This window comes from Myotis davidii, unplaced genomic scaffold, assembly GCF_000327345.1.
Source record: "Myotis davidii unplaced genomic scaffold, ASM32734v1 scaffold265, whole genome shotgun sequence".
Classification (NCBI taxonomy): domain Eukaryota; kingdom Metazoa; phylum Chordata; class Mammalia; order Chiroptera; family Vespertilionidae; genus Myotis; species Myotis davidii.
The window spans coordinates 3644722-3668020 of NW_006296627.1; the positions used below are offsets into that span (position 1 = coordinate 3644722).

Below are 23299 nucleotides of genomic sequence, written 5' to 3' on the forward strand. Positions count from 1 at the left end.
ACCTGTAAACCTCACTTATTCTTGAAGACCCAGAACAAATACCATTTTTAACACAAATCCTTCTTTAATCCCCTACTCAGAATTAATATCTCCCTTCCCGGTATTTGTAGAACATCCTGCTGATAAGTCTATAATGGCATGCACCATAACCTATTTACACTTCCATCTGTAGCCTAGATAGCTGTCTCCTCTACTCTGCTGGCAGTAAACCTCACTTATTCTTGAAGACCCAGAACAAATACCATTTTTAACACAAATCCTTCTTTAATCCCCTACTCAGAATTAATATCTCCCTTCCCGGTATTTGTAGAACATCCTGCTGATAAGTCTATAATGGCATGCACCATAACCTATTTACACTTCCATCTGTAGCCTAGATAGCTGTCTCCTCTACTCTGCTGGCAGTGCAAGAACAAGGGAGACTGGGTCTTACTCATTTTTGTAGTCCATTGTCCATCACGTGGAACTTGGTAGCCCTCATAGGTGATTGTTAAAGGGAACAGAATAATTATATGATTCTATCATCTAGAATGCAGACCTATTGCACTTTAAAAACTAAAGAGACACTTCCTCAAAATGATCAAATTTAACATCACAACAATGGGGCAGACGGAAATGAATGCTCTGCTGTGATGAAGGCACAATGTACTCTAAAGTGGCATTCTTACCAAAACCATTTAATGTGGATTTAATCAGGGGAAAACAACTGGATAAAATTTCAGGGCACTTACCACTGCAACGAGCCTGGATTCTTAAAATATGTCAAGTGAAACACACCCCACCTTCGGCCCAAAAAACGGCTGTGAAACGGTTGCAGATTAAAGTTAAAGAGCTCTAACCGGTTTGGCTCAGTGGATAGAGTGTTGATCTGTGGACAGAAGGGTCCCAGATTCGATTCTGGTCAAGAGCACATGCCCAGTTGTGGGTTCGATCCCCAATAGGGGGTGTGCAAGAGGCAGCCGATCCATGATTCTCTCTCATCATGGTTGTTTCAATCTCTCTCTCACTCTACCTTCCTATCTGAAATCAATAAAAATATATTATAAAAAATAATAAAGTCAAACCAAATACAATGTGTCATCTTGATTGGATCCTGGATTAAAAATAAAAAGCCTTTTAAAGTACATAATGGTCACCTAGTAGGGAAATATGAATATGCGATTAGTGCTAACCAAAAGTATAGCCAGCAAACCCATGCAAACCATCTGTAAATGGTTGCTAATATGTAGTGAGATACCTACAAAAATTGAGAGTAAACATTTAGAAACATTTTATAGAAATGTGACAAAGTAATTTTATGTCTGTTAAATCTAATAATTTACTTTGTATAGGTGCTATTTACCTCATTTTTCTAGTAATTCATTGTATAGTATTTTGCAAGTATCAGCATTGGACTGGAAATTTAAAAACAGATCATTTACCAGGGATAGTTTGAGAAGTACTCTATTAGAAAACAATAATGTACCAGTCTTATATTTCATGAGTGTGATACTTATACTGTGGTTATGTTGGAGATAAATGCTGAAGCCTTTAGGGTCAAGTATCATGATGCCTACAAAAATCAGAAAAATGTAAACATGTACATGTACAGAAAAAAATTAAGTAGACTTCAAATTCACAAAATGTGTACTTGTTAATTTGTAAAGGACACACCTGCTATCTTCTCACAGCTCTATTACAATGAAAAGATGAGATTTTTATTAGCACACAGAATGCATAAGTATGTCGGGATATACTGAAAGCTAACTAGACTGCAGACCACTCCTTGCAGATAGGACTTGGTTGTGCTCTCTTCTTGGCCGTGATGTGACTGAGTATTTTCTGTCTATCTGCAGAAGTGTTCTTTTTTTGGTAAGCTGAAAATCCTCGCAAATGAAGAGCTCCAGATATCTAACACTTAACGATTTGCTCTTAAAAACAAAAAAAAAACACAAAACACTAGAAAACATTTCCTATAATGTTTCCTTCCTAGTTTCTACAAAATCAACAAAGATTACACAAATCAAAATGCAAATGGTTTTGCCCCTGAAAACTGTTAATTGTAAATATGCAGACTGATAGAAGAAACCAATCTTTTCCTTAAAGATAAACTAGGGTTTAACAAAAAAGACTATCAAATAGCAAAATACAATGCAATCAGCTGCCCAAATTGCATGTTGTTGTACTTTTCCTTTCCAACTCTGTAATCCCAATTGGTGCAAAAAAATTTTTTTTTTCTATTTTGGTAAGTGAAATTATTCTAACTGGCTGTAGGGGTTTTAAAAAAATGTCCTATGCTTTAAAAACTTCCTTATAAAAGCATCAAAATGTGCCTCCCAGGATGACCTGGGAGGGCCTAATGACCTGTTAGTTGGATACCCTGAAGGTCTGGGCTCAAGCTCATCACTGTCTTCAGAAAAATGCATACTATTACCATTTAACCTTTGCCAGTTGGGCAATCTGTGGGGGAGAAGTAAAAGAGGCTTCCTAAAATTGAAATAAAACTGAGGACTTCAACGCTTATTAATTCCGAGTAAACAGCTATCCTGAAATAGCTGTCTGTGCATAATTTAATTTATGTGCCCATTCAAGTGCCTTTAAAAATCCCACTAACCTATTTGACTCAATTTCTTATGGAAGGGATTCTGTACAATTACAAGTATATATCACCTGACTTGGCAAAAGACAATTTGGTAAGTAGAAACAAAATACTGAAATGGACACCAAATTAAAAAAAAAAACTGAGATAGCAATTGATGTTTGTAGGAAAAATGATGATGCTGTACTGAGAATGACTGCAGGTAGGAGCAGATGGCAATAACTGGCTTAATGGCACCGCTTACTGCATACCGTGACACACTCTCACAGATGCACATCACCAATTTCTAAAATAACATCTCAGAGTAATGCAACCTAGTGCAAGACTTTTTATGACAAAATCAATGTATCATCACCGTAAGCAGCAGAACACACAAATCATGTAAGAAGGTAAAACTGTGTTTAAAGACAAGCTCATTTGGTCAAAAATAAGGCCAGAAAAAAGGGAGAATAAAATAAACCTTTCCCATTCTAGAAGATTAGTCTATTTTTTAAAAAAATATATATATGTATATATAATTTGGAGCCTTTTAAAATCACATACCCCATTTTTGAACTTTTGTGGATGCTAATTTCTCAGTTAATGGTCTTTGCTTTATCTTCCCTGAAGAGGAAAAGAAAGAAGTGCTCTTTAATGCTTTCTAGGAAATAGGAGGAAAGATTGTCAGTTTTTAACTTGGTAGAAAGATACTTTTTGATGAGTACGGGATCTGAGTTTCAAATAGTCCTATCAAAATTAAGCATCACAGCAAATCAATCTTAATTTTTTTCCACTTGAGACCTAGATTAACCTAGAAGCTAACTTCTATTGGTAAGTATGCACGCCGCACCAAAAAATAAGATGGCCTTCAATAAACTAAGTAGGAACAAAGCAGGCCCATACGTACAGTGTGCTGCAAGTAGAAATCAGAGGAACATAGTCAGAAGACACTGCCCACTCCTGAATAAGTTCCGGAGTTGGTATTACAGAGTATCCTGTTGTTCCTGATGCTATAAACTATACTCTATCAAGTTGTCACGGTATGCAGTGTTGTTCAGTAGTTAGAGCATTGGCCTGGACACCAAAGGGTCGTGGGTTCAATTCGTGATCAAGGGCACATATCTGGGTTGCAGTCGGGGCTCCTGTGGGAGGCAGCCAATTAATGTCTCTCACATCAATGTTTCTCTTTCTTTCTCTTTCTCTTTTCCCCTCCCACTCCATGCTCTCTAAAAATCAATGGAAAAAATATCCTTGGGTAAGGACTAACAAAAAACAAAACAATATCTAAATGTTTTACTTTGTATTAACTTAGGCAGACTACATTCCAATCTTAGCATGAAATTGCATCCTATCAGTTTGTTTAGATTTGCCTGGCTCCATTGTTTTTGTATTTCTGCCTGAGACTTAAAAAGCAACTCTGCTCTAGAAATGATAGCATAACACCAAAATATAAAGGCAAATGAAACCTCCTTAACTAAATATAAGTAGAAAAGAACCACATACCATTAAAAGCAGGAAACCAGCATGCCTGACTCTCAGGGTGCCTAATAATCTCAATCACCATGTCATAGCATCTCAAAGCCTTTTCTTTGAAGGGCATATCACCTCTCTCTACATTTTAACTCCCCTTGACCTTCATTTTGAAGGGACTGCTTGACCTGAACAATAGGAACTTAGGCCAACTCTGAGAGGCAACAATACTCTCTAGTGAAAGCAGGTTTTTCTGCTAATCTATTTTATTTACCCTGGTTATTTACTACAAGGGCAACTCTGCTACTCAAAAACACTCTGACTGGGAATATGATTACTTTTTCTTGGATTTGGTCCCTATTTTTAAAAATACATTTTTATTTATTTCAGAGAGATAGAAAGGGAGAGGAGAGATATATAGAAACACCAAATGGCTGCCTCCTGCATACCCTCCACTGGGGACTGAGCCTGAAACCCTGGTATGTACCCTGACTGGGAATCGAACTGGTGACCTCCCGGTGCATAGGACAATGCTCAACCAACTCAGCCACACTGGTCCCTATTTTTTGGTATCAGTGGTGTCATTTCCTAGTGTCTTCTTTTGCTCCCTGTTGACATTCTTGGACATGGCATTTCATTCACACATCTTGTATCTGCAGAGTAAGTTCCTGCGACATGTTTGGGGACAACACTAGAATTCCCTGAAGTGGCTCCTGATATCCTGCAGCAAACCAATTTTTCATTAGAACTGCCACCAAGAAACAGGAGAGCGGCTCTGACATTGCGGGGCTGGTCTTCACGCAGCAGCGGGAGGGAGCACCTTGTACATAGGCAGTGGGTGAGAGTCCTCACTGGGCATGTGTATTACTGCTGTGTCTTTTACAGCAGGCTCCCAACACAACTGAATTCCACTTTCACTTTTTCTGCTCCCTTTGTCTCTAACACCATCTGATGATCTAAAATATAAAATATCCTCGTTGGTCCCATTTATCTCCAGAAGCTATGAAATTTCTCAAATATGAACATGAATCCTGGCTGCCTATATTTTAAGTTATCTCTTGGGACCTTCACCAAGTATACTGACTCCAAATTCAAAAGTAACTTACATTGAATGTTGATGTGCTAAACCCATGAAAGTTGTCATTGAAAAACATTATCCCGAAATTAGGCACTTCAAATTCACAAAAGGGACCATTAGATAGATTTTTAAAAATACCTTCACCAAATTTTTAGCTATTAACCAGTACACACCACCACCTCCACAAGTATAGTGAATCTGTGAATGGTATCATGCTGAGCTGAGCATCACAGAAGGTGCCACAGAAAATAGTCAAAAGACAGAGACCTTTATTTTCTTTGAGTTCACATTTCAAGAATTGTAGAGGAGGGGCAGAATAATTAACTTTGGAAGGAAAAACACACCTGACAAGAATAGACAATGCAGGCATCAAACTAAGTGGGAATAGAAAAGATTGTGTGTGTGTGTGTGTGTAGTGTTCTAATGAAACACAGATAACTGTTAAGTCAACATTATCTTCTTTTTTTATTTAATTTTTTTATTGTTGACACTATTGCAGATGTCCCCCATCTTCTTTAAAGAGATGCAATGCTATAATGAGAGAATGACATGAAAGGTCTGAAAATTCATCATATGCATACGATTCGTAATCTTCCTATTGTACAACAAAACCATGTTTTGCTAGTTTATATTGTAGCACATCTAGGCTGAGGTCTCATTATCTTAAATGATGTGGACAATCAGGAGAAATAATAAAAAAAATAATAATAAAAAAGAAAATCAACAGAAGAAAAATCTAAAGAAATTTGTACTATTTAGTCTAAAAACAACAAGTGACTTAGGAGAGGATGCAATGCAAGTCCTGGCTTTGGTTTCCTGGCCTTCTGTAAGGCAAGACAGGGGCCAGCAGAGGGGGATTCATGGATAATTACTCAGGTCCCTCCCAGCAAAGAGTATGCAGGCCTAAGCAGAAAGGATTTAGGCAACATGTTGAAACAACACTGACATTTGGGAAGTGCCAAATTCCCTTTCCAAATCAGGTGAGGGGATTAAGAAGGAAGACTGTTCTCTTCTAGAAAGAGTTAGGTAAGTATTACCAAAGTTGCATAATGAGAAATAGTGGTGTCCTTTGACTTATGAGTGGCGTTCCTGGAAAAGAGGTTAGTAAGTTTGTCAAATACCAAGTTAAATACAGTTAAACAGTTTTTTTTTTTACTATAGAATTTCAGTCTTTAATTGCTAGTGTATGTTAAGTATCTGTGGGAGGCAGAGAGTATGTAGTATTTCTTAAAATTTTCTAATTACAGAATGCCTTTTTTTTTGAGGTACAACCTGTTAACATGTTGAAACACTAATGTTCCAAGGAACACAGTTTGGGAAATGCTGGTTTAGGTGCAACTGAATATGAATGCCAGGAAAGGACCAGGTGTTGTCTCCGGATGTCTCCCAACTTTATGATTTTATGTATTGGGCCAATTGGGATGCTGATCTGCTTTCTTTCTCCTCCTCATTTATGCCTTATCCAGGCATAAATCTATCTCCCATTAAATTATTATTTTCTATGATTTTTCCTAATTCTCTCATTTACTTGTCTAGGCTATCAAAAACCTTCCCTCGCCCGGCAGTGTGGCTCAGGGTTGAGTGTCAACCCATGAACCAGGAGGTCACTAGTTGGATTATCAGTCAGGGCACATGCCTCCTAGGTTGCAGGCTCAATCCCCACTAGGGGCGTGCAGGAGGCAGCTGATCAATGGTTCTCTCTCATCATTGATGTTTCTCTCTATATATCCCTCTCCTTTTTTCTCTCTCCAAAAAATCAACTAAAAGAACATATTTTAAGAATTGATAAATCATTATATAGTTAACCTTTAAAAACAAAACCAAAAAACCCTTTCCTCTCTCCCTACCTCCTTTTTTTCTTCTCCTTTTTGTTGTTGGTAGTCCGCTTTCTTCCATAAAAGTGCTTTCTTTTGCTTTCTACTTGTTAATAAGAAACATTATGTTTCTTCCATTAAAAAATGTTTGTCACTGCTTTTCACTTAATAAAGCTTCTCTGATGTAACCATCCAGTTCATATTCTCTTCTATTTTTCCTCTATACATTCATTTACTTGTATAAGACTTGGGACTTCTCTAAGGCTGAATCTGATATTCTAACGATTCTTTAATTTCCCCTTTTTCCAGAACAGTGACTCCCTCTCTCTCAACTATTCTATAAAACCATGATCCCTTTTTTAAAAAAATTTTTTTTTGTTAATCTTCACCCAAGGATATTTTTCCATTGATGTGTACTTATTTATTTATTTTAAATATATTTTATTTATTTCAGAGAGAAAGGGAGAGGGAGAGGGAGAGGGAGAGGGAGAGACAGAAACATCAATGATGGGAATCATTGATCGGCTGCCTCCTACATGCCCCCACCGGGGATTGAGTCCGAAACCCAGGCATGTGCTCTTGACCAGAATTGAACCTGGGACTCTTCAGTCTGCAGGGTGATGCTCTATCCACTGAGCCAAACCGGCTAGGGCCATCATCCCTTATTACTGAACATCCATTCCAACAAAAAATTCCTCATGGGAAGTTGTTCAAGATCAGCATTATGCTATGCTGTTCCATTCTTGCATCTTACGCTTGTCATTATTAGATATTATTCATTAGCTATGCCATGGTGGTATAGACACTATGAAATTAAGTACACATTGCCTACTACAAGGAGTTTTCTCTGAAAGTGTTAACACTGACATGGGTATGTTGGAGGGGAAGAATTTTCTCTAAGGCACTTGTATAGTTTTATTTTTTTAATTCTCCATCTCTCAAGAGAGTACAATATTATACCATGGTTATAAAAGGAAGGAATATTCTCATATCTTATCACCACTAAGTTTCTTCTTTGCCCAAACTTACTGTCTCTCCTTCACTAAGACATGGCCATTAGACAGGTGAAGAATTCAGATGGTTTTTAGATAAAAGTCACATTTTTACTAATGAAGTAGCTTTTTTTTCCCTGTTTTAGCATTAAATCTAGACCTTCCATGATAACAGGTTAGTGAGTAGAGAGGTCATCCATTTGATAAGACAATAATAAAACCCTACTCATTTGTAGCTCTGTGCTTAAAAAAAAAATCCTTCTATCTGAGGAGGGATTCTCTGATATCCTGAGAACAGTCTGATTGATTAATGACGTTTTTCTTATGATCTTGATTTATTTTTTCTTTTACATTTTCATTTTGACATTATTTTCACTTACAGAAAAGTTGTAAGAATGGCACAGAGTTCCCATATACCTTTCACTCAGATTCCCCAAATGCTAACTCTGCCACATTGGTTTTATTCTGTCTTTCTTCCTATGCGTGCATGCAAATGCACACTCCCCTCCCGCCCCGAACCATTCGAGAATAAGTTGAAGGAACAATATGCCTTTATTACTATTTTGTAAATCAATCAGATGGATTCAGGGAAAAATGTGTTGATAAAGCAAGTATAGGTGATGGACAAATGATTGTCTGGATGTTTATTTAAAAATTCTTTCCATGCCCTTGCCCGTTTGGCTCAGTGGATAGAGCGTCAGCCTGCAGACTGAAGGGTCCCGAGTTCAATTCCGGTTAAGGGCACATGCTGGGGTTGTGGGCTGGATCCCCAGTGGGGGGCGTGCAGGAGGCAGCAGATCCATGATTCTCTCTCATCATTGATGTTTCTCTCTCTCTCTCTCCCTTCTTCTCTGAAATCAATAAAAACATATTAAAAATATTATTTGCACTTTTATTGTATATTTAAACATCTATATATATATATATAAAGAGCCAGTGTCAGTAACATCCAAAACTACCAAAGGCTCAACCAAATGCCAGGCTGTGCATGCAGCAGGTGAGCGGGCTGAACTGCTGACCTCTCAGAGAGAGAGGTGTGGCTGATCAGCAGTGGGAGTGGCTGCTGGCGAGGCCTGGAGAGAGAAGCAGGGTGATCAGAAGAGCAGGGTGATTAGACCCCACTTCTTTCTTTGGGCCTCACCAGCAGCCAAGCCTCTCTCTCTCTTCCCCAGAGGTCAGCAATTCAGCCTGCTGGCCAGCAGCCTAGGGCAGCTGCCGATCAGCTCTGCCTCTATGATCAGGCCTGGAGATAGTCCCAGATGCTGACTGGCATAGAAACCGACCAATCAGAACCTACTCTGGGTGAACTGCAAAGGCAGAACCTAAGGTGAGGGCTGAGGAGGGGTTTTAAGGGCAACAGCTGTTTGGTGTAAGGTGTAAGAAAGTGATTCAATTTTTTAATGACCGGTTTGGCAGTTTAGTGCATATGGCTGGCTATCAGTGCAGATATAGGGATTTAGGGCAGTCAGGGGTGATCAGGTAGGCAGGCAGAGAGGTTAGAGACTATCAGGCAGGGGGGCAAGGTAGGTGCAATCAGGGCAAGGTAGGGTGATCAGGCAGGCAGGCAGGCAAGCGGTTGGGAGCCAGCAGTCTCAGATTGCGAGAGGGATGTCTGACTGCCAGTTTAGGCCTGATCCCTGTGGCAGTCAGACATTCCCCAAGGGATCCCAGTTTGGAGAGGGTGCAGGCTGGGCTGAGGAAACCCCCTCCATGCACGAATTTTGTGCACTGGGCCTCTAGTTTTTAAAATAAAATGTTAGGGGAAAAATCAGAAAATCAACATTGATACTATTATCTATAGATCTTATTCAAATAGATTTTGCCAATGTACCAATAATGTCCTTTAAAAGAAAATTCCAGATCATGACTTGTAAGTTATTTAAATGTATCCTGTTTTCTCTAGTTCTCTGATGAGGACTGGACGAAGTCCGATTTCTGATCGTTCATGATTATGTGAGACCTGGACTAAGGATAAACCAAAATATCCGAATATCCCAAACTGTTAAGTTTGATTTTTTTAAAAAAATTGTTATTGATTTGAGAGAAAAAGGGAGGGAGGGAGGGAGGATGGGGGAGATAGACAGATTTGTTGTCCCACCCATTTATGCATTCATTAGTTGATTCTTGTGTGTGCCTGACTAGGGAATCGACCCCGCAACTTTAGCATATTGGAATGATGCTCTAAGCAACTGAGCTACCTGGCCAGGGCAAGTATGGCTTTTAAATTGCCAGTCCTTTTGGGGTTAGAATATTTATATAATTATGTCTTAACTGAGTTTTAAAATTCCAATATAATGTTCTGAAAACATTCAAGCTCAGTGGCACAGAAAGTGATTTTTGGTAAAGTGCACCTTGGAGAAAACTGCTCTGGGTGGAAAATTCAGGTGCTGACAATCTATGACGTAGATAGCATGCACAAGGTGCGTGCACACAGACAATACAGGGCCTTAATAATGCCATCCCAATGCTTTGTGATCCTTTGCAAAAACAGGTGTCAAGGTTATTTTTATTAATATATCTCTTTTTGGCCCTTTAAAATAAATCTAAGAAAAAGTATTGAGGGGGTTTTTTTCCCCCTTCTCAATATAAAAATGTGGAAAAGCTTTATATACCCTGCTTGCCCCTCAAACAAGTTTATGTGGTAAGCTGTCTCCATACTGAATGGCTGACTGCCTTTTATAATCTGAATTAGAAAATGCAAAAAAAAAATCCTTTAAAGTCAAACAGTGGAATTAACATATGAGCAGAGCTCCTGTGGGCATTTAAATCCGTAATTAAAAAACCTGAGACACGTTGGCTTGGCAATCGTTATTGTCTAACGTGCACAGATAGCCAAAAGGTACTGAAATGCGACATTCTGTCCCACATGACTCACTCATTCAGCAGAGGCAGGCTCACTAAGAATGCTGAGGAGGCCTCTCATCTTCAAATGCCTGGCCCACCACAGGTCTTTCCCTCACACTGAAAAATGCCCAGAGGTCCTGGGGAGAGACTGCTGAATATTTGGAACGGAGAAAATATGCTTTTGCTAGCATGCTCCATTTCTATGCAGGAAAAGGAAACCTTTTCTGAAAAATTAAAAGTCTGAGAGTAGAACACACACACACATGCACGCAAATCATCATTCCTATCTGACATGTGAGAGCACAGCACACAGCACAGCAATCTAGCTACGAGCCTTCCAGATTATAAACAGGCTGCCAATCAGAGCAGCAGCTGTCTCACATCGCTCCTCTTTTGCTCCCTGGTTTTATTATATTTCAAAGGTGATGCACAGATTTCTACAAGTTTTCTCTGTGCTAACAGGTACAAACATGCACAGGCCAAGAAAATTTGTTTTTAAGATTATCCACATCAAACAATATTCCATACTAATCTGCCATTGTTTACCTTACTTATACATGTATAAGGGGCTTAACAGGCTTGCACTCCTGCATTTTCTGTTAAAAATTAGGCCCTCAGTATTATCATTCTGCACTCAATCGCAGTCAACCAAGAAATTGCCTTTATAAAGGCAACTGAGCACCCTGCCCTTCCTGGGCTTGGAAAACAGTACTACCTACACCTGAATGCAGATGCCTGCACAGGAAACACACAAAATACAATGCAATTTGATGAAGTCTTTAATGCATACAACTCTTTCAAGAATGAAGCAAACCTATCAACTAAATGTACTGCATAAGATCTTTAAAATACCCAAGTGCTAAAGACATCACCAATTCACCTTCCACCACATGAGGACTAACAGCCAAAGCTATAAGGAGATGCCTTTTGTCCCCACATGGAAAAGCTTCTTCCTCAGAAATCAGTATTCAGAGGACACCTTCTAAAAAATGATTCCTATCTTCTCTCTAATTTTTAGCATATAATCCACATTGGGAAGACACTTAATAAGCAAAGTGGCCAATGTTTTATTCTTGTTTATAATTCTTATTTTGCTATAAGTAATTCATTTCAGCCTAATACTACAAACAGGATAGCATTTACTTACTACCGTTGGAATTATTTAATAGGCTGGGATTTCATTTTCTAAATGCTTGAATTGAAAATCTGTGAGGAAATTTTTTTTGAAGGGTGAACTTTGTGGGTACAACCAAAAAGGATTTGAAAAACTATACTTGTATTCTGTTATCCTGAAAACTTCAACTTTATAGCATTTGTTTGGTGTCAGAATGCAAAATGATTTTAATTTTTCAAGTACATTCAGTTGTCCCTGAACTTTTAATTGGAAAGTCTTGGTTCTTTTGGAACAATTTCACATTAATTTCTATAAAAATGACAATACATCAGCTTACTGGCAATTTTTGCCTTGCTGAATTAGTTGAAGGTTTTACAATAAAATATATTATTTTTTAACTAGAATAATAATTACACTATCTACTTTATTTTTGTGAAAACATATTTCTCCCTCTTTATACTTTAAGGCTTCCTGATTTATTGTAATGCTCACATTAAAATCCATAGGTTAAAATGCTTCTTTACACTTTAAAAGCTTGCCTCCGTCTGTGTCCATTGGTTATGCTCATATGTACGCGTACAAGTCCTTTGGTTGTACCCCCGACACACTCCTTTCTCTCATAGTGCAGCTTTATCTTTTCAAAACAAAATGTAACTCCTAAAAGAGTGATATCTGCCATCATGGACTAAACTTGGGGAGACTAGAAGTTAACTCAGGAAGTCAATGAAAATTTCTTGTCCCATAATCTTTGGACATTTTTTTGCACTTAATGTTCTTTCACTGATGAATTCTATTTGACACCGAGTTTCACAAAATCTAACAATTACTTGAGTTTAATTTTTTTCTTATATAATAGGTTCCCAAAACAATACTCTATTCTACTCCATTCTAGAGGCCCAACTAAGTAACTGTTCTGAAAACAGACTGCCTTTACCCTACGGTTCTCTAAGGTTCAAAAAATTCGTCACTGTCTTCATTGTTAATCTGTATTTCCTTAAATATAACCTAAAGACACAGCGGTACATTCTGTCATTTCCAACAGTGCACCTGAAATAAAAACAACAAACTGCCACTAGAATGCTTCTAAAGTCTTTCAACTTTACTCCGCCTTACCTATCCTGCAGTTACATAGTAAAAATAACAACAAAGGAATAAAAGAAAATAAGAATGTGAATCCCTAAATTGGGAGAGGGAGGCAGATAAAATATTCTTTATTTATGAAAGTGTTTTAAAGACTTATTCTTTGGATGGTGTTTTATAACTTGATTGGATAATTATCCTTCTTACTGAAATTTATTCTTGAAATTGAAATGTAATGCACTACCTTCTGCAAGAATAAAGTCCGACATATACAACTAATACAGTAGGTTGTTATTCATTATAGGTATTGGACAAAGAATCAACACTAAACAATAGAGCAAACTGCTGACTCTATTTGGACAGCATCTTGCTAATACATTAAAAGCTACTGCAGGTTTAGAATCTCAACCTCTGAAGAGAAGTATCTGACAACGTGTCCAAGCTACATTTTTGGCTTCTATTCTCTGATTTAAGTGAGTGTCAAACAACCAAAAATTATTTTTTCTCTTTATAAGCTCTCCTCCTCCAATCCAGGGTGCTTCTTTCATTATAAGAGGACACTGCATAATCTTTAATCATATGATTTGCCCAGGTTTTTAACACTTATCTAACATTATAATCATGAGATTCTTCTTTAAACCAGTGGCGACTACAATCTGATTTTAATAATAGCATTTTTAAAACAATCTGAGCCCTAGCCAGTTTGGCTCAGTGGATAGAGTGTCTGCCTGTGGCCTGAAGGGTCCAGGCATGTACCTCAGTTGCAAGCTCCGACCCAGCTGGGGCCCTGGTCAGGGCACATGCAGGAGGCAACCAATCGATGTGTTTTCCTCATACTGAAATTTCTCTGTGTCTTTCCCTCTCCTTTCCACTTGCTCTAATAATCAATGGAAAAATATCCTTGGATGAGGTTTTTTAAAAAAAATCTGAAAACAGATAATGGGAAAAGTATTCTTTATTTGGTCCAAAATGTGTACTCTTAGTCTACTCTTCTCTGAATGTTATTAAAATTTAACCTTAAAACAATCTTAAACATCAACCTCAAAAAGATATTTTACCCTAAAATACATACATAATTTTAGATCTTTTAAAGAAACAACTTGCAGCATAATAAAACCAATTTTCACTATTTGTTCTCAAATAATATTTTATGCTTTCATTCAACTATTTTTTGCATACTTCTTTTTTAATTTGCAATGTTCAGAAATTGAACATCATTTTTCCTAAACTATAGTGTGTATGTGTGTGCGTGTGTGTGTGTGTGTGTGTGTGTGTCCCCTCCAGCAATTTCTACTATTTTGGGGAGGGTTGGGATGACTGACGAGGAAAAAAATGCTGATTTCAGAACAGTAACATCTATCCATATTTGCTCACAAGTAAATGAACATTTCAAACAGCAAATAATGCAGAACCATAGGGGGCTACGCTAGAGACTATATCAGTAAGTGAAGTTCTATAAGAAATGCATGTAAAAGGGAGCACTTAGTAAAGAAGTGCTCTTCTGCCAAACCTTTTTAGCCTCCCAAGCTCAGAGTCTCCAAATCATCTTTCATTCTTTCTTCTTCTGCTTGTGGCCCAGCTTCCATCAATTCCTGATCCTGAGTATTCTTGCACTGCATCTGCAGTCCTGCTCAGTCCCACCTCTCCTCCTCAGACCTCTGGCCCCTTTACTTCAGTCAGAAATAGTTTCCTTACCCTCAACCATAATACCCTGTAAAATGATTTTAACTGTACTCTGCATCCCCTCTCTCCCTTTCCATATAATGCTGCCAGGTTATCTCAAGAAAGCATAAATCTGATTGTGTTATTTCCTTGGCTGAAATTAAATAAATTATTAGTTAATTAATTAATATATATTTTAAAAACCAGCAAAAAAAAAAATCACAGACTATTACAGTTGGAAGGGACCCTTGGCTGAAAATAAATAAATAAATAAATACTAAGCTTTTTTTAAAAACCAGCAAAAATATCATAGACTATTACAGTTGGAAGGGACCCTGGTGTTCCCCAAAACCATCTGCTGAAAGAGAGGGAGAAGGGAAGGTAACGGAGCTGAAGACTAGAAACAGGAACCCAAAGACAATCTACCGGACCCAATGAAGTGAGGATCTGGCAAGATTTAACCTAATTGTTCATGCAAACTGCACAAATTCATTATCTTTTTAAAAAGTTCAAAATAAACATGCATAACAAGGCAGTGTATATTGTAAGCTGTCTAGTTTGCAGACTCTTTTCTCTTTGGAATCACAGTAACTCTGAGGCAGGAAAAATCAAAAGGGTTTGGCTGAGATGCTTCCTCTGGTTTTGTCTATAAGGCCTAACAGTGTCTGGGGAAGAATGCAATAATATTATTTTTTTCCAAAGAGTTTATTTACAACGTACTCAAAAGCTGGAATTACCCTTAAGTATTCAGGAGTGACACTTACCTGGACTACGGAAATGGGGTGAAGTTAGCAGAACCATTACAGGTCCAAGGTCCTGGACTTGGTCACAGTTATCCAATGCACATCTTCTCCCCTCCCACCCACCAGGCCAAAATGAAAGCCAAAGCTCTATTAGCTTATAGCTTAAATCACAGTCAAACCCCAAATCTTAAGTGCTGCTTTAAGAGGAAAAATGTCCTAATCTATAAATTTCTCAAAAGGAAAGGCACCAGAGTTTGATTTAGGTAAGTCTACAGCAGTGGTTCTCAACCTTCCTAATGCCGCGACCCTTTAATACAGTTCCTCGTGCTGTGGTGACCCCCAATTTCATTGTTACAAATTGAACATAATTAAAGCATAGTGATTAATCACAAAAACAATATGCAATTATGTATGTGTTTTCCGATGGTCTTAGGTGACCCCTATGAAAGGGTCGTTTGACTCCCAAAGGGGTCGTGACCCACAGGTTGAGAACCGCTGGTCTAGAGCAATAATCAGTGTCCTTAGGACTCGGTTACACAAAATGATGCCCATCTCATTTAAAAGGGGGAAATATCCTTATATTGAGATTACTTTTGAATATTCCTATTTATTTCATTCTTTCAAAAACTACTTATTGAGCACCTACCTTGTGTCATTCTGGGGCCGTGAAGGGGTAAAGGAGTTAGCTGTGTGACTATTCAAGAGCTTTCCAGGCAGAGAGAATGGCCAGAACGTGCGAACAGCCCACCTGTTCAAGAACAGCAAGGAGCCCTGTGTGGCTGGAGCAGGTTGAGTGGGCTGGACAAGAGTAGATGAGGACAGGTCCTAAGGCAGTGATTCTCAACTTTCCTGATGCCGCGATCCTTTAATACAGTTTCTCATGTTGTGGTGACCCCCAATTTCATTGTTACAAATTGAACGTAATTAAAGCACAGTGATTAATCACAAAACAATATGTAATTATATATATGTGTTTTCCAATGGTCTTAGGCAACCCCTGTGAAAGGGTCGTTCGACCCCCAAAGGAGTCGCGACCCACAGGTTGAAGACCGCTGTCCTAAGGCCTTAGAGGGCACTTAAGAACTTTACTTTTACTCTGTGGTAATAAGGATAACCTGTTTTGTTTTAGTAATGAAATAATATCCTCTCAACCTCACTGAGGATACTGATGAAAATTTTAAAAAGTTATATCCTATTTTTTGCATGGGGGTGGAAAATTTGTTTTGATTGTTCAGCTTCATTCCACACTTTCAAGCTGCGGATTCTCTTCATCCAACTGGTCATTTTTTCTTGTCTGTTTATACTTATCAATATATGTGTGGCCATGAAAGTCCAGGAAAAGGCTTTGTCCCAAACAAAGTGAGTGTATAGACAAGTAAGTATAGGGCCCATCTTGAAGGAAGCAGTTTGCGATAATATCCATTAGACTATTAATTCTCAGGAAGCCTGCAAGGGTCAACATGGAGAGTTCTAACTTAAACCTAGAGACTTATACTCTAATAGTCATACTCTTAATATGATTCAATAATATTTTAAAAATCAGAATAGGTTAGGCTCAATTGTAGATCTATAAAGACTGACTTCAGTTCTGTACTTCACTCCACCCTTCTCCGTAGTAAAGACAAAAGGTCAATATTATAAAGAGCAAACTAAAATTACAGATCACTATCAGGATCTCAGTTAAAACTGCACAATCTGCAGTTCCCTAGAGTCCTTGACTAAAGTCAGAGAAAATAATTTAAAAATTTTCCCTATGATTAAATGTATCTGCATGAATAAAAAATACTGAGTGCTTATCAATCTGTTTCCTTTTCTACATCTTCTGAAGACTTCCAAGCAATATAGCTATGAAAAAAGCTCTTAAATAAGTTTACTATTATTTGATACGAACAGCATTTTTTGGGGAAAAGAGATTAGGCTTTTTTATAAGCCTAAAGCACATGTAACTAAAAATGTTCCACTAGGAGAATTTAACGTTCCAAGTCTTTCGGTGCTGGCTTCAGAGTAAGAACTGTGCCAGATATAACAGGGTTACGAGATGTGGTTTCTTCTGAACAACCTCTGGCAGTAATCCCAAGTGACTTTTCACTCTACTCTTGTATTTTAGCGGGTAGAACATAATACAAGTCACATAGGAAATGGAATTTCATTAAACATAGTGGTCCCAACTCAGTGGAGAAAGGAGGAAGGGTGGAGGCAAGGCTGGGCAGTGGTGGAAGGAAATACCTATACTATACAGTGATGATTCAATGGTTGTAATAAACAAAGAAAAATAATATGTTAGACACTAATAAAGTTTCTTTAGGGATTCTTTAATTTCAAAGTTATTTAGCAACCTAATTAAGTAGAAGAGACAGTGTCTGAATAGTGATTTTCAAAAGGTAGGGAGGAGTGAGGGCTCTGTAGCCCTATACAGTCTAAAACAGCTTTAAAAGTAAAACATGTGAATTACTCATTGAGGTATATTAGAAAGTTAAGGTTTAGCAACTAATATAGTCTAGGCAGCAGCCACAAACAGGAGTCCGCAGGCCACTGGTGGTCCATGAGGTCCGGAAGGTTGGCAACCGCTGGTCTAGAGCATGGAGAATACTAGTAAGTGCTGAAGGAGTGCATTTGGAGGTCCTGCTGGTAACAAATACTAGTACTTGCTAACGATTCAACCCTAAAGTATCTTACACAACACTGCATACCATGGTGGGGAATGGAGGATTCTGTATATGTTCAAGTTTAAACACCATTGTAATTTTTTCTAATACTTTGATTCTCTCTTATGAATTGATTATTTAAGTAGTAAAAACTCAGAAGTAGTTCTCCCTTTCCTCTAAGCAGCCGTGGGCAAACTATGGCCCGCGGGCCGGATCTGGCCCATTTGAAATGAATAAAACTAAAAAAAAAAAAAGACCGTACCCTTTTATGTAATGATGTTTACTTTGAATTTATATTAGTTCACACAAACACTCCATCCATGCTTTTGTTCCGGCCCTCCGGTCCAGTTTAAGAACCCATTGTGGCCCTCGAGTCAAAAAGTTTGCCCACCCCTGCTCTAGAGTTAAATATAAATCTATTCACCTTCAGAACTACAGAGCTGACAGAGCTCACAGTAGGATACTATACACACATACCTACACACACTCCCTGTACACACATTAAGGTTCCTGTTCTAGTCAGAGTAAGGGTTTCCCAGGTTGGTCCCATCCTCTGTCAGTGTATTAGATTTGTACATGCTTGCACATAGTAAATAGGTCATTATTGCTGACTTTTCATGGTGACGACAATACAGTGAGCACTGGATACATGTACTCATGTCTCTTTCTCTTTTTTAAAACATCTACAAAAATCAAACCTCCTTTTTCCCTCCTTTCTCTGTCACCTCCTTTCTCATTGCCCCTCCCTGCCCCCCAGACACAATTTCAAACTTAGAAGTAGAGCTGGTCATATTTTTAAAAACTGAAGTTTCACAACATACGCACAAATGCTTTTTAGAATACACAGTAGAAACAGGGGCGGAGGGGAGAAATCAGGAGGATAGAAAAGACAAGTCACTCAACAAATGAGATCTTAGAAAAATTAGGAATGTATACAGAAAGGTCTACGTTGACAATGATTTGAGTGTTGTGATTATGTCTTTTGAGCCATAACATTTTTTTGCTGTACACTACTAAACATACTGAAAACTGATTGCTTTTTAGTCATCTGGGTCAAATTTATCTTGGGAATATTAACCTAGGGTTCTTCTGAAAGTGAGAAGTTTCTTCTCCTTGCTTTCCATTATAGGCAGGCCAAGATTACCTGCTTCTTTCTGGGGTAGTATGATCTACTTAGTGAGGTACATATGCCAGGATTTTAAAGGTGCAGGTTCTGCCCAATTTGTGCTTTATCAGCATGCCCATGCCTAATACATAAAGACCCAGATTTAAAATAAATTAGGAAGCATTTCTTGGTTTTACTATTATGCAATTTTGTTTTGTAAAATTTCAAACATACAGAAAAGTTCAAAGAATAGGACAATGAACCCTTAAATGAGCCAATTATGTCCTCTACCCTGCTCGAAATCTATCTTTCTTCCCCACGAACCACCTTAATGAAAGTAAACAACATGGTGTTTAATCCTTAAACACTGCAGTAGTAGGCGTTTATATTTCAGAAAGATTCTGGTGCCTTATAGTAAAGATATACCCCAGAATCCCTTAAAATTCTACACTATGAGATCCTGGAGAACATTATTGATCTAATTTATTTTTTAAAATCCTGCATGTTTGCTTAACTATTAAAAATGGGATTTTCCACTCTAGCTGGTTTGGCGCAGTGGATAGAGCATCGGCCTGCAGACTAAAGGGTCCAGGGTTCGATTCTGGTCAAGGGCACATGCCTGGGTTGCAGGCTCAATCCCCAGTGTGGGGTGTGCAGGAGGCAGCCAATCAATGATTCTCTCTCATCACTGATATTTCTAGCTTTCTCTCCCTCTCCCTTCCACTCTGAAGTCAATAAAAAAACATGAAATTTCCCCTACTATATTTAATGTGATCTGAGATTTACAGAATAATCTCCTGGAATACAATTAATGTCTAAAGGGAGGTAAATAAATAATTCCTCAGAATGACCAATTCAATAATATTCTGATTTTTCAGAATGTGAGGCAACTAAATATAGTGCATATCATTTTGATAAAAGCAAACATATCTCAGGGCCTGTAGAAGAGCCACATGAGTAAACATTCCTCAACAGGGCATATGCCAGATTTTCAGGGGTACCTGAACCAAACTTTTGGATCACTAAATAAGTTGTTGGCCCTTTTAAAATGGGAGCCGGAATTTGACAATGAGATAAGAAGAAGCCATATTAGTCTGTGTGATCCATGCAAATCTGGGAAAATCTATCAGTTCTTGAGTTGCTCTAGTATAAAGTACAGGAGAGGCCATGGACACATTATATGACTGGACTGAAACCATCAGCTCAGTATGCAAACCCTAGGTAACTGAAGGAAGAGATTGGTGAAATGTATAACATTTCTCCTGGACAAGTAATTCGAACTCTCAGTCTCACCGATGTCCCAAGACTAAGACATGGCAATCTGGATCTCCAAAAGATCTCTCTCTACTGTCCTACCTCTCCTTTCCACAAAAGATATTTACATTCTTAATTCTGTGAGGATAAGAAAAATGACAGTCACTTTTAAAATGCCACCGGGGGCCCCTGAATATAAGAAATTCAATCAATATAAAGTATACTTTATCTAATCATTAAGTGTGAATAAATGATGTAGGAACAAGATTCACAATGTAACAATGATCCTACTCTATCCAAAGACCTCTTTCAAAGTTATATTCAGGTAGAGAAATAAAACAAGTGTATGTAATTATGGAATTTTTGCATCAGAAGACACAGGCTACTGTCGTTTATTGTACATCATCATCTTTATAACTTGTCTACCCATTAAAGGTTTATCTCAAATTAATCCTTTCTGGTTAACATACTACATTCTACATCCAGAAAAGCAAACAGAAAGGCAAGTAAAACCCATATCATAGTCTATTAGCTATTAATATCTGCAGTGCTCTCTCCCTCCACTGGCCTAGTGAAGCCCTGGCTCCTGACGTGATAGAGATGAGCTCTGCCAAACTATTCCCCAGCTCTGAGGCAGTATTAACACGTTATAAAGTGCCAAAAGGGCCATTAAAAAAAAAACAAACTGACCCACTTTTAGAAGTCAGCAGCTTTTTCCTTCTGGTGAAGTATGAATATTTAAATCAGGCAGACAAGTCAAGGAGCAAACATTCCGCCCTGAATGCAGCATGTGCATCCCCAGCTCAGAGCTGAAAGGGTCCTGCTGTCACATACCAACATGGAAATGAATGCTCGTGTGGGCCTCCGGAAGGGCAGCTTTCTAATCATCTTCTTGCCTTTCACACTTGAAGTTCCACATTTGGATGTGAGGGCAAAAAAACAGTAAAAGATGGATCCCAGCAACTGCTTTAAATTACATACTTAATGATTTATATCAGGCATAATATAATTTAATTTGTAGTAAATCAAGCAAACTGAGGAAAGGTTAGGTTTGTGGTTAACAGCTGTAAATTTGTTTTTACCTTCGTGATATAGTAACAATGCATTAGAGGAGTACAACATTTGAGAAGATGGTAAACCTATCATAATAAAATTGACTAAAATCAAATTTCAACCTAAGCACTACAGTTTAAATGAGATAAATAACGACAACTGTCAATATAACACAATATACAGGAAAAAGAACTGGAAAATAAATCAAACTATTCAAAAGCCTACCTACGTTACACCTATAGGTTCCCTTTGGCTTTATTGAGAATACACTATTAAATGAAAATGTACCTTAAATAAGTGGAAAAATAAATATCAGAAAATTCATATCAAGGTAATAGTAAATCTTAGGATCATCTGTTTCTACTCAAATTTATCATTTATAACAGAACTCCAAATCTTTTCATTGCCAGAGCCGCCCAGGGATTACTACCTCCCCAACCTCTCCCCACCCCCATTTGGATCTTACATTTTATCTTTCAAACAAACAGCATTTCTAAGTAACAGCCTGTGTAACTTATCACAGGTAAATGTAGGATATTTCTCTTATTCCTTCAGGCAATCTGGGTCAGGAAGCAATGTTATAAATCAATTTTGCTTCTACAACAACTATCCAAACTCTTTTAAACATTAAACCTGTCCTTTGACTCACAAACATTCCCAACTTAAAAGCAATCAGGACAAGATTTCACAATTAGGAAACCAAATTCCCTTTAAGGGGAAAAGCCCCACTTTTTAACTGCAGAGGTGACTTCCTTCTATAAGACTGAGTATTGATTTAGTATCCCCCAAATACTTAGTAAAACAAAGCAAACAGGACAAGGAAACCTTATTTCCTTCAAACTCATTCCACCCTTCAAACGCTCAAGCCTTCCATTCAAAAGATAGGTACTGATCAAAGCTTTCTAAGCACACCTAGTTCTAGGCAGGGGACCCTGTGTTTAATTAAAGCCTTCTAGTACCAGGCCCTATCACACCATTTAATCTTCACTATATTTGTTTCCCAACACTTTTTTTTTAAATCCTCCTCCGAGGGCATTTTTCCATTGATTTTTAGAGAGAGTGGAAGAGAGAGGGAAAGACAGAGAGAAATATCGGTGTGAGAGAAACACATTGACTGGTTGCCTCCTGCATGAGTCCTGACCAGGGCCCAGGCCAGGAAGGAGCCTGCATCTGAGTTACGTGCCCTTGACTGCAGCCTGACACTCTAGCCACTGAGCCAAACTGACTAGGGCTCCAACACTTTTTATGAAAAAATTTTGTATACAGTAAAGTTCTTATGTTTATTCTTACATAGCATATTCATTGCTATATCCCTGCCATGGCTCACTTGATTCCTTTGACTTACAATACTGCCATTCTTTGCCTTTCTGGATCCAAGTCCCACCTGAGTTCTCAGCCTTCCTTGCCGTCTTAAGGTACAGTTCGTTTGCCTCAGCCCTTGCAGCCCCTGCTTCATCCGGAAGGATGTCCAGAAGGTCGTTTGGCTGTCCGGTCTATTATAGATTACATAGCTGAGGGGAGTTGGGATGGGTGGGGAAAGAACAGAGAGCTTGCCTGTTTCAGCGACTGATGTGTTAAAGACTTCACTGCTACCCCGGCCTGATTACTTGCTATATTTGACCCAAGTAAGTAAGCTGGGATTTAGAAAAAATTTATCAGAGCTTCTTAAATAAGCATGTCAAGTCCCAGTAAATAGAATCACAAGAAGGATCCAAAGCACTACAAAGTATTTTGAAAAGAATGACTAGAAATCAAGACTCTCTCTCTCTCTCTCTCTCATTTATTTAATGAAAAAGGGGTAGGGCCTAACTTCAAAGGACATCCCTGTCCTCTGAAACGCATAGGTGATCAGGCTTAGAGAGCCATGCTCCTGCCGGCTGTGAGTTCC

General features: G+C 38.3%; 1 protein-coding gene across 4 annotated transcripts in view; it reads right to left on the reverse strand.

Annotated features, from left to right (window-relative positions):
• The window catches only part of PHF21A (PHD finger protein 21A), a 92645-nt gene extending 69732 nt beyond the window's left edge, over positions 1-22913 (reverse strand). The window contains exon 1 of one of the 4 annotated variants that reach the window (XM_015569521.1): positions 22796-22913. In XM_015569521.1, the coding sequence (XP_015425007.1) occupies positions 22796-22867 (72 nt within the window). In that variant the 5' untranslated portion in view covers positions 22868-22913. The remainder of the gene's footprint in view (positions 1-22795) is intronic. The other 3 variants (XM_015569522.1, XM_015569519.1, XM_015569520.1) reach the window with 3 other exon arrangements.
• Between the last annotated feature and the right edge of the window lie 386 nt (positions 22914-23299).